The sequence below is a fragment of the Gigantopelta aegis genome, chromosome 3, assembly GCF_016097555.1.
Source record: "Gigantopelta aegis isolate Gae_Host chromosome 3, Gae_host_genome, whole genome shotgun sequence".
Lineage (NCBI taxonomy): Eukaryota > Metazoa > Mollusca > Gastropoda > Neomphalida > Peltospiridae > Gigantopelta > Gigantopelta aegis.
Window position 1 is genome coordinate 23,837,409 of NC_054701.1, and position 13,382 is coordinate 23,850,790.

The 13,382-nt window shown below is 33.5% G+C and overlaps 1 protein-coding gene across 1 annotated transcript in view; it reads right to left on the reverse strand.

The window, feature by feature from the left end:
• Positions 1 to 13,382, reverse strand: part of LOC121367727 (phosphatidylinositol 4-kinase alpha-like) — a 109,263-nt gene that overhangs the window by 81,973 nt on the left and 13,908 nt on the right. The window contains exons 8-12 of the mRNA XM_041492066.1: positions 11,770 to 11,866; positions 9,925 to 10,113; positions 8,596 to 8,696; positions 7,212 to 7,468; positions 5,766 to 5,861 (exon numbers count right to left, since the gene is read on the reverse strand). Coding sequence (XP_041348000.1) covers positions 5,766 to 5,861; positions 7,212 to 7,468; positions 8,596 to 8,696; positions 9,925 to 10,113; positions 11,770 to 11,866 — 740 coding nt within the window. The remainder of the gene's footprint in view (positions 1 to 5,765; positions 5,862 to 7,211; positions 7,469 to 8,595; positions 8,697 to 9,924; positions 10,114 to 11,769; positions 11,867 to 13,382) is intronic.

Consider the following 13,382-nt stretch of genomic DNA (forward strand, 5'->3'; position numbering starts at 1 on the left):
GAAATATGACGTCATTTCGTAGTCTCCTAGTTGTGGCTGAAACATTTTGAGTTGGGTCTTATTATTCATAAAGAAAACAACAATAATAATATGGATAATAAAGAAATTATTATACTCACGTGTGAGTCATACTGATTTTATGAAACAAGTGTCAGGATTCATGTATTACCCTCGCTCTCGGTCAGGCAATACAAAAATCCTGACACTCGTTTCATAAAATCGGTACAACACACAAGCTCATATAATAATCTTAATAATATTAACATGTAGCAAAAGCAATCCAAGCCAGAAACCAATTTGCCAGTAGAAGTAGCAGTAGTAGTAGTAGTAGTAGTAGTAGTAGTAGCATAGTGTAAGAAAGATAGTCTTAGATCCGTGCAAAGTATTCAATTGAATAATCACTCACTAAACACTAGCCATACACCTTGGTGGGACCATGTCAAATTTGCACAGACCAAAATACACATTTTATTTAAATTTTATAGAACATGACTGTTCTATTATTTCATTAGAGAAAACTTTTTACTTGAATAATGTGCAATACATTATGATAAACTGAAGAACGCCACCATTATTAGTTCTTAAACTTTTTATCTGAATAATGTACAATGCATTGTGAACTGAAGAAAGTCTCTACCTGGATTGGTTATTTATCAACTATTTAACATTAAGCAGGATTCAGAGAATTGAACACGAGCATAACCCATTTACGAGTTATGCAAAATACTTTTCAGGTGACCTATATATTTTATTTTGTGTAACCCATTATGTTTTAAATTTAAAGCACTAACAAATAATGACACATTACTCAAGACTTTTAGCAAATGTTTAAAAATTCATTATATGACTGTTTCATTTCATTAATGTCATAAACACAAACCAGGAGCTGAGCATATAACATTCTATGTAAAACTGATAATGGTTTCTTGACTTCAAAACAAAAATCTCCAATATACTTTCATTTTTGTTTCTTTCTGCTAGTTATTTTATTATTTATTTTTAGCTATAAGATAATTAAGATTAAACTCAAGTTTATCAACAGTAAGAAGTTTTGGAGATTACAAGGATTATTTTTACTCAATAATCACAAACATTTTTAAAAGACATAGAATTAGGTTACACAGTTGTTTTGTATATTGAAACAATTCTCCATCTATTAATATTGTTAATTAATACAGGCGGTCAAGTGAGGCGGTGGGTAAAAAAAATCGGAAAATAGGAATTTTTGTTGCCTGAAAATAGGGTTAAAATAAGAATTTTGCCCACAAAATAGGAAGAAAATAGGAATTTTGTATAAAAGTAAATGTCCTAAAATAGAGAATATTGCAGGAGTCAAGTGAGTGAGCCATCTCAAAAAAACTAAATATGGAAATAGAAAACCATTGAAAAGATAATAATACAGGAAAATAAGACAATGTGTATATCATAGGAATAAAATAGGCACTTATTTTGTTTTAAGATGGCCTCCCACCTCCCCTTAATGCCATCCCGATACACCACTTTTTATTCAGACAGTGCAGTGGTTGAATTTGGTTCTTTGGGGTAAGACTTTTAAAAAGCAACACAATGCAATATTCCTTTTATGCTATTGAATAATACAAGTTACAAGGTCAAATTTTAACTCTGAAATGACAGGGGTGTTGACTGAAAAACCCCCACAACAAGGCATTGCTGACCCAGTGACACCATCAAAAACAGCAGCAATGGTAGTGTGTGTATATGTGATTGAATGTGGGTATGGACACTATCTTTTTAAATTAGTTTTCTCTTGGTAGATCAACTGGATAATATAGCTGGAATTAGTAGCTGTGTGCTAACTGAATTGGTAGAAATATGTCAAATAATTATGATACTGCAGGTGTGCACATTTAATACAATACTTGTTACGGTAAGCAAAGCACAACCTGCAAATGAGCACTAAAATCTTACTTCCTTAGACACCATGCACCAGTATATCAGTAACCCTAACAGATTCAGCCTGACTTCGTACAATTTAGACATGATGAGAAATGTGGAAAATGTAAGTATTTGCACAAACACCCACCCACCCACACAATTTAGCAGTTGTTTTGTTGTTGTTGCGTTTTTTTACCAAAAAACCAGAAACATATCCATAAATTCAGAAATTATAAATAAGAGGACTTTAAATTGCATTGTGAAGATTAATAACTGGAAGCCTGTAACCTTGTATCCCATCTGCATATTCAGATTTCAATGACTATGCCACAGATATCACAATATGCCTCATAGCAAGTTATCTGGAGCAAATGGTGTGAAGAGAAAAAATATGGTGTCACTAAAAGAAAAAAAAAAAAAAAAAAAAAAAAAAATGAAACTGGTCAAAAGTGCAAAAAAAGAGGGAAAAAATAGGAATTTTCATCAAAAAGAAGGCTAAATAGGGACTCATAAAAAAATTTGGAATAAATAGGAAAAAGTAGGATACTTGACGGCCTGTTAATAGTTCAATGAACATCATAGACAAATAAGAAAAAGACTACCTGCTGTTCAAGAAACAGCAAGTACATGTCCACATTCTGCCACTGCTAATCACATTAATATTCATGAACAATTTGATTGGTTCCTGATGTGGTCATTCAGTTCAATATGAGTCCAAAAACAGTCCAGTGAATGTTTTCCATACACTACTGACTGAATTCGGACCCCATTTCAGTTTCAAAATGAAACAAAATAATTTGATATGGCCCACAGGTATAAGCTAGAGTAACACAAAGATTGTTTTGCCTTTGTAAGTCTGCAAGCTTGAAATCGTGTAATGATGCTGATGGACGAAGGAATTTGATGACGACTTTCAACTGATGCCATCTCGATTCTGGTGGTGGGGTTTTCACATTATTCAATCTAAGCCTAAGGCGCAAACAAAACAAAACAAACGCTAAAACCTAAACAAAACGTAGAACTACAGCATGCACAACAAGGATAGGCAGACCTTGAACATAACCAAATTGGCTTTCACAGATACCAGCACCATATATTCAGAAATACACTCACACCCAACGAGACAATGGGCATATTAAATATTGCTGTTTAGAAAGTCAAAAGTCACTGAAACATCATTACAGCTTTGGTTTATCAGTGTCATCATATGTGTAATTTTCTATATCGGTGACAAAAAAAAAAAACCCACCCAAACAGTTAAGTACATAGAACCTACTAGCCTTAAGACCAATGATTTAATGACTACAGGTATATAAAACATTTCTGCAATTCTATTGCTTGAACAGTATTGTGACACATGGTAATGACATGAGCACAACAAAATAGCTTTGTTTAGCAACACCACTAGAGCACATCAATTTATTAATCATCGGCTATTGGATGTTAAACATTTGATAATTTTGACATATAGTCTTAGGGAGGAAACCTGGTAAATTTTTCTATTATGAGCAAGGAATCTTTTAGAGAAATACCCCAATCGGCTCACCAACGGGGATTGATCCTAGACCGACCGCACATCAAGTGAGTGCTTTACCACTGGGCTACGTCCTGCCCCTATGATGTAAACAATGTCCCATGTTATTAAAGAAAGAAAGAAAGAAATGTTTTATTTAACGACACACTCAACACATTTTATTTATGGTTATATTGTGTCAGACATATGGTTAAGGACCACACAGATTTTAAGAGGTACCCACTGTCGCCATTCCATGGGCTACTCTTTCCGATTAGCAGCAAGGGATCTTTTATTTGCACTTCCCACAGACAGGATAGCACAAACCATGGCCTTTGTTGAACCAGTTATGGATCACTGGTCAATGCAAGTGGTTTACACCTACCCATTGAGCCTTGCGGAGCACTCACTCAGGGTTTGGAGTCGGTATCTGGATTAAAAATCCCATGCCTCGACTGGGATCCGAACCCAGTACCTACCAGCCTGTAGACCGATGGCCTAACCACGACGCCACCGAGGCCGGTCCCATGTTATTACTGCAAAATGTTTGTTTTAACTTTGTACTTTGAGGAAGTTTTCCATTTACAGTCTGGTATTTAATATATGTTTTGCATAAAAGGAAAGACATTTTACTTTTTTTGTGGACATTGTAAAAAAAAAAAAAATAATAATAATAATAATAAAAAAAAATAACAACTCTCTGGTAGCATGTTATAATTTTTTAGTAAAATCAAGTTACCATCTTCTGGTGAATTACTGTTAAAAGACTAAGTACCAATCAACATGAATTAAGCTTGGGGATAACTTCTGTGCAAAAGGTCACAGATCAATGAAATACCTTTCCGGGATCATTAATTTTCATGAGAAGTATATCCAAGACAGTATTCTGTGTTATCTTAATGAAAAAGTGGAGACAAAAATCCCAATGCTGCTTACTGGAAAGAACTAGCATGTTTTTTCTGATAGACCGCATTAAATGTAAGCACACATATGTATGATGATCATCATCATTACTGCCAAAATTAATCTTGGGGGGAAAAAGAAGAGAGAAAAAAAAGAATAATTATTTTTCATAAACTGACCGACTCATACTAACGACACTGACTTGTGTCTTGTGATATCATAATTTATCAGCACGAGCTGATAAAAGTATAAAATCTTGCCGAGTATTTTTATACTTTTATCAATGAGTGTTGATAAATTATATCATAAGACATGAGGGGGGTATTCTTTTTATCATTCTTTTCATTTAAATTAGAATGCAGTGATTAAAATTTGACCAATCAAGATTATAAGAAGCAAAATCTTCTAGGATAATATCACAGGAGATATTGAATATTATAGTGTCAGCGATATCTCCTACAAAAGCCTTTAATGGATGATAAAAAAACAAAAAATGTCCTGGGGAAAAACTGTCTATAAAGGCCTGCTGACAAACCCGCACTGAAATGGTGCTTCAGACAGCAATCAGATTTGTTTTTAAAAGTTGGCTCAGAATGTTAAATGAGAAATTCTCCTACGTATATATTCCATATTTGATATAACAAGCAACAGTTTTTAGCAAAAAACTTTCATCAGTGTACAAATTTAACATTAGAAGCCAGCCTCTGTTGGCTAAGATGCTCATGGAATGATTATAATTTGCTGACTATATATCCAATACAGCACGGTCAGCTGCAAATATGTAATACACGCCATTATAATTTGCCAAAAAAAATACACACTAAGCAGGCTTTATATATTGCTAGACAATGTGTGAAAACATTAACAATGTTGACCTTGGCTGGTTACATCAAATGTTAATTCTGTACACTGCCTATTGATATACAAACAGATGCATCCTTAAAAGAAATAAAACATCACCTAGAAACATGCACAACATGCAGATTAAATATGTCAAAATCCAACCTTAAATTTAACAAGTTCAGTTGCTAAAGTATTTAATCCCGCAATATACTTCTTATTTTTTAAAGTTACAAACCCAAATACTTAGATTATCTTTTACATGAATATGCATCGCTTTTCTCAAATATGTGTTTCAGTCTTCATCTAAAGATATGAAGCCATGACTTTCAAAATTATAATCAGTTTATTTGTACACATATCAAAAGCAAAACACCTTGTCACTTAAGACAATGTTTTTAAATTCAGGATGGGAAAATGAGCAAAATGGGGAAATGACATAAAACTATGAAACTAAAATCTTTTACCATAACAATGGGAGTAGGGTTAGGTGGGTAGGGGGCTATGTACAACATATTAAAATACATTAACAGGGATGAATGAATGTTTAACAACACCCCAGCACAAAAATACATTAACAGGTGTACATAACAAAGGCGGTAGCATAACATACCTGTCACTCATCTCAGCTCGGTACAGTCTGTTTGAGGTGGTCGCCAAGAAAGCCTGGATACAGTCTGGGTCTTGCTGAACGGCAGCCTTTAATGCCCTGGACAAACATAATAGTGAAAGGAAGTGTTGTAATATTTGAAATAGTGCTAGGATCAGCCTACCAACTGCCAGCAGACAGTTGGCCAACTCTCTGCTGTCACAACTTCTACGACGGTCCAGTTGCTAGTCTGAGCTCTCTTACAACTCGATTTTCATCGTATATGACTTGCAACTCAATGCAATGTCTAGTTGGTTAGTCTGAGCGCATTCACAACTCAATGCAACCGTCGAGTTAGCCAACTTTCTGCTGGCAGTTGACAGTCTGACCCTAGTATTAGTACATATTAGATTTGTTATTCTTTGCATTAGCGAAAAATATATTAAAAATTACAAACTACTTGTCATTTTCATAATACACTGACACACTTTGAAAACGCAATTTGGTTTTAATGTGAGACAAACAAAATATCTAATGTGTATCTATGAATGTATTACTATAGTGTGCTAAGATGTATTGTTTCTCCTTATCTGTCTGTCTTGTCTCTGGGTAGTAACCGAAAGTTGGCCTGATCGAGGATGGTCATGAACAATTCCAATCAGATTATATCGCTCATTCAACCTTGAACTTGTTGAAGGGTGCACTTGAAAATTCCTAGCTACCCGTTTTTGCAAAATTCTACCCATCAGCATTCCTAATGCTTGCTCCCTCTGATCATTGCTGAGTTGTTTCATTGTTTCACACCAACTTATCCAATAATCAATCTGTGCTTTTTATGTGTCCAATGTGTGCAGTTTGCACGTGCAAAGTATTGTGAACATACTGCACACACTGTCAGTTTTACACCAAATTCTATGTTTTCACATTTTGTGTTAATTGAATGAAAAGTTAATCATCGCTATAAATTCAGAAACACACGTTGACATGCAGGAATACATCTTAGCATGTTATAGTAATACATTCATAGATATGCAATAGATATTGTTTTTAGTGTCACATTAAAACTAAATTGCGTTTTTAAAGTGTGTCAGTATACAATAGAAAGCTTCTCTTGCGATTAGAAATCAAAATCATAACATTATGTACTAATAATGATATAGGAAATGAAATTTGATTAATAACACCACAGCACATTGTCCAAAGTGATACTTGATCTATGTTTACCAAGTAGCTGCAAAGGACCTTTGATAGGGATATCCCATATACAGGATAGCACACACCATGACATTTAATATACAAATAACAGAAAAATGATTTTGAACAGAAACTGGCCTGAAAGATCCACAAAGAGTACTAATTCTACAAGTTCAACAACCACAGAGTTATGCCATGCTCCTAGTAAGTGATCAATACTGGACATCCTGTCCTGCATTTAACGCAGTTATTCCCTCGACAGTTAATAATTCTTACCTGCATATATTATGTATGGCGTTATCCCTGAGGTTCTCAAACATTGTGAACAGTTTGTTTCTTGGTTTCTTCGATATGCTGTTAGATACCTTGCCCTCATCAGTGACGGTGATCTTGATATTTCCCGACACTGCGTCTGCAGAAGCGTATTTGTTCAGTTTGCTCAAGATGGGTGACGGACTCACCAGGAAATCTCTTAGAGATGATACCATGGAGGGTGCCAGTGATGGGAACTTGACAGCCAGTTTACCAACAGCCTGAATATCGGAAAACAAACTACGGATGAACCAGAGCTTAAGTTAAGATATCAAATTGTCATCGTAATGGAAAATCAACTTAGTGACACAGTGTTAAAGGTAAAATTTGTTTTGTTTAAGGACACCACTAGAACTCACTGATTTAATAATCATCGGCTGTTGGATGTCAAACATTTGGTAATTCTGACATACAGACTTAGAGAGGAACCCAGCTACATTTTTCCATTAGTATCAAGCAATCTGTTATAAGAACCATCCCAAAGACAGGACAGCACATACCACGGCCTTTGATATACTAGTCGTGATGCATTGGCTGCAATGAGAAATAGCTCAATGGGTCCAACAACAGGGAACAATCCTAGACTAGTGAAACAGAGAATACTATTTATTTTACAGCTTATTATTTGATAAATATATTTAATGAGCAAAAGCATGTAGGATATATTTTTTAAAGAAAAAGTTGGAACATAAACACCTAATGAAGACCAGTATAGTATTATATTTCTTACATATCCTCAAAAACAACGTTTAAAAGAATTTAAAATATCTTTTCTAACCAAAATGTATTTATGGCACTTTCAAGGTTACCATATCACAGAGCAATCAGTTTCAGCAGTGCTAATTTCACTGGCAATGTGACTTTGGCATCTAGCCATGACCATGGAGTAGCCAATCAATGTTTTTAAATGGTATCCCACATACATTAATATTATAGATTGCCGAGTGATACCAATAATGTCACATGGTATTCTCTCCATATATACAAGAATAATATATTTTACCTGCCATTAACTGACAAAGATGTAACTGAAATATCAATGTAGTTAATGGCATCCTACTTTGTCAATCAAAAATCAAATTTGCCTAACCATATTATCGAGCTTAAAACATGGACAGACCAATCTCCAACAATCAGGCACGGCAATGAAAACAAAATTATAATATGCGGAGAAGGCGGGAAAAAGTAGTAAACTTAATTTAAAGTGTTTGGCTAATAACACAGCATATATAGTTGATCGTTTAAAAATACTTTTTTCTAACTGGATAGAGACAAACTGTCTACAACATGATCTCTGGAGAATGCCCAATTACTGTATCAAGACTGGCAAAACATGAAACAAAAATACCTCCAAAGCTACAAGGATAAGAGGTGAATGTGTAAACAGCAGTTTCTTGTCTGTATTCATGCTGATTTTTTCTGTTAGCATCAGGCACAAATTCTCAGCTTCTGAAAACAAAGTAAATCAAAGTGAATCAAAGTGAAAAAACAAACAAAAACAACAAAACAATTACAAGATCAAACATTAAAGTGACTGCTAAAAATACAAAGGCACAATAGATTTAAAACTAATTTCAGTGTCTATGAATCTGAATATGTGAATTGAGGAAATATTTAAATATGCTTTAATACTATTACCGTATTTGACCGGAAATAAGCCCATGTCTTTGAATAAGCCCACCTCCGTTTTGATAGCATTTAAGAAATTAGGCCCTCATTCGTAAATAAGCCCACCCCCAACTTCGTCACCTTATAAATAACATGAAATTGCAAGTTTGCTCAAAGTTCATTTAAAAGGTCATACCTCCTGCAGATAATTAAACACAAATGTAACACAATATTTTACCACCAGTGAGATTTAGCAGTCTAACAATAACAGTGTGTAACATTGTTTTCAATTTCATGCCTGCAGTATTTCTCTGAAGTATCCAAGCCAAGTATGAACTAAAAACCAGTGTCTATTTTTACCACCACACTGGGTCCGCAGTTAATGCTAATTAAGCAAATACCGTATTCTGATTGGCTAAGAACAATGACCTTAGATTGACAATTCTTTGCAGTGTAAGCTAGCTGCCCGTGTCAGAAACGTGTGTATAGGCTATTGAGTTTGTTGTTAATTGCTGTTGTTTTAAGTCTTCTCAGCATTAAATTTTGGATGTAAATAAACAGCACTGGTAAGTAATTGTAACATAGAAGGTGTGTTTCTGATAATTAGATATTGTTATTTATTTTAATTATAATTATTAAAAAAAAATTCAACAAAACTGGCCCCTTGTCTGGGAATAAGCCCACCCCATGCCAAGCTCACAATGAGTTGTCTTGGCCCCCTGGGCTTATTTCCGGTCAAATACGGTAGTATTAAATATCACACTAATAGAGATAACGCAACATATTTGTTTGGAGTTACCAGTTTTGGAAATATTTTAAAATCTTTATTTAGTACTTAATATTTTTCCATCAGGAAATATCAGCATTTGAATACTATTAGTATTAAATATCACACTAATAGAGATAACGCAACATATTTGGTACTTGATATAGGAAATATCAGCATTTATATGGACTCACTAAACAGTATTTTATGTTTGATAATATTAATAATTTACAATAACTGCAACAGACATATATAATTATGTATAATGTGGTAAATGTGCTATATTCATTATATAAACCCCACCAGATTCCTCTCGAATGGCCCAAAAAAGGAGATCAACACAGGCTGCATTGCTGTAGACCATCAGTTGCTGAGGGTTGAAAGATTTGTCATGCTCTTTGTTTTTGGTAGCATGCTTGAACTCATCCTGTCCGGCATAGTACACACTGCGAATAAACTCCTCAATGTCCTTCATAAATGTTGCAGGAAGGTCTAAGAGAAAAAAAGAAGAGATTTTCACATATATGTACAACCAGAAATGATAATTATTGATAAAAAAGTTGAAAATTAAAGACATTTCATTGAGTGTTGGATTTTTTTGACATGTTCCTAACAAAATGGTGTGAGAGTGCACTTAAATGAAAGGTCAGGTTATGTATTATTCATGTAAGTTTGTATCCATATATAATTCATTCACAAGTAAGTCTGCAGTATATATTTCAGAACTGGCTCAAACTAGCCATCTTTACCAAGCAGCCATCTGTTTAGCAACCAACTATATTAATGGTTTACATTTTAATACTACAGGGCTTCTAGATTATGGTAACCCCACTCCCATGGCTAGTCATATTCAATGTTGGGCTAGTAAATAACTACTATTGCCATGCCTGACGGCTAGTGAAAAAAAAAAAGTTGTCAAATGCTACATTTAAGTCTATTTGGTATGTATGAATATCCTACCCTACCCTTCCCAATGTAAGGGTTTTTAAGCTCTATCTCCATTAGTTAACATATCTGATTATTCCTATTAGTAAAATTGTATTTACTTATAGTTGGGCTAGTGAAGTTGTAATCATGGCTAGTAAAATGTTCAACTGACTGATTCCATGGCTAGTGGATGTTTATAACAATTCTAGAAGCTCTGTAATACATCCCTATATGACTGCTTAACAAAGATTCGACTGTACAGGGTGTATGTGGGCTATTCAAATGTTATGTAACACTTGGGTGTGGGGCTAGTGAAGTTGTAATCATGGCTAGTAAAATGTTCATCTGACTGATTCCATGGCTAGTGGATGTTTATAACAATTCTAGAAGCTCTGTAATACATCCCTATATGACTGCTTAACAAAGATTCGACTGTACAGGGTGTATGTGGGCTATTCAAATGTTATGTAACACTTGGGTGTGGGGCTTGTCAAGATGTTGGTCCAAATATTGCGTTAAAAGAAAATTATGTTCACTATGCACAGACATTTATAAAATGAAAATGTAACAAAATAATTAATACTTGCATAAAGGAAAAACTTTTCTATATACATATTTGTGTAATTTAAATGTAAGTTTTAGCTAGGAAAAAAATATTTTTCTTTAATACAATTATTAACAATAACAGTGTATGGATGTTCATGCTGCTGCTATTTAGTCAATACACTGTCAAGTAGTTTTCAAGAAATTTATACGGTCAAAGCTATCAGCTTAAAGAGTAAATAATTTCATACATAAACAAACAGTAACAGAAACCTTAACCCATCTGCTCCTTTACTGACAAATTACAAACAAACTATGTTAAAGCTTACAATACAAACATAATAATAAAGCTCACAAAAATAATAAAAGTGAAACAGGAATGGTTAATTTTGAATTAACTAAGTTAAAATAATGTTTATCTGCTGTTTATTAATGCTGTTGATCCCTTCATTCTCTCTTTATTTGTATCAGCGCGCAATGTATTGGGGTTTTTAGTCTTGTTATTCGTATGGTAATAAACTGTTTCTGTTCATCATCGTTGTTCTTCTGTGATAGCCAGTTTGATAAAATACGAGTCCTAAATAAAAAGAACTTGGGGAACAGGCAATTTCTGGGGGCGGAAACCTCGTGTTTCCAATAGTAGGGAAAAAATCGCCTGTTACAAAAGAAACATCAAACCTTTTTCTTGTTCCAAAACATCCCGAAGCACAGTAACGATAACAAGTGTTACTGTCTCATGATATGACTTGTATGGAAACCGAAACAAATTGTGTTGCTGTAAATAAGATTAAAAAATATATAAATATATTTTCTATTAACAAATATAAAATTTACGTTATTACCTCAATTCATGTCAAGGTACTTTTCTAAACACATGACTGGCTTTAAGGCAAAATACAGAAAATTTACAAAATGAAACCAATGTGCACTGATGTAAATAATAAAGGCTATTTTGTGCTGGTTTTTGAGGTGGGTTTTTTGCAAATATGATTTTCAAGTCATCAAGTGATGTACTGAAATCATTCTTAAATAAAATTCTGGAGCAATGAGAGTGCTTACAAAATATTTAACATTATTTTCCAACAGTTGTTAAGAGTAGTTTTTAATGATGGTCACCACAATAAAACTGTCACATTAAACAATAATTATGTGCAGTTTTAATTATGTGTAGTGAATTTAACTCTGTAACACAAATGTAAATTTTTCCTTTTAATTCCAAAAATAAAAATAAAAACAAACAAGTATTCTAAAGCAATATGTGTCCCCTACTGAATCCAATAGTTTTTCTATCACCTAAATTCAAGGTCCATACTTCTGTTAAAAGTGGGTAAATGACCATAAGAGTTAAACTTGATCTGTAACAATGCATGGTAAAGTTATACACAAAATTTTAGGTCAATATCTGAAGAAAAAAGTATGGAAAACAAATTTTCGTATCTCCTAAGTTCAAGGCACATAACTGTCAAAAATGGGTAAATCATCATGAAAGTCAAACTTGATATGTAACAATACATGATAAAGCTATAGGGCAATTCCACGAAAAATGATACCTCTGGAGTGAAATTTTTGTTCACTGTTATGCCTTTATTTTTCACATAGAATTATTTGTTGATAATCAATAAACCATAAAATACTCAGGTTTTAATTCAAAACTGTGTCATGTGACTTGGTGGCCATCTTTAATTTGTGCTATTTCCTCCTAAGAATAGAACCCAAATTGCACTGAAATCTTTTTTCAAAAATGTCATTAAAATTTGATGAATATGATAAAGGTAAGTATTGGATTTTGTTTCTAAGATCATAATGGTAATTCCTAAACAACACAAATTAATAAATTTGGAATAGATTTTTATGAATAAAATCTTGAAACTTATAGCATTACCTCATTGCGTCAGTTACCGTTTGAAGCTTAATTTTAATATTGACCTCCTACAGTGCTACCATATATTATATTTTTTTATATTCTTGGTTACACAACATGGCAACATAATACCGGTAATCTAAGTGGGCACACCAAGAATTAAAATTTATTGGTAACTGACATAACTCCCCAGTCAGTAACTGACGCAACACATTAACACATACATTATTTTCAATTGTTATATTTCTTGGAGGCATAATGTAAGATTGTGAAATGTGTTAATTCCCAAACTAGAGTGAGTACTATAAAAAAATTAACAATAAGTTTCAGAATTTTCTTGACCTTTGCACTTGTAAGTTTTATAATTTCTTTATTATCACATCTGTGTAAAACTATTAAAAAAAAAAAAAGGTTTTCAAGAACTGCAAAT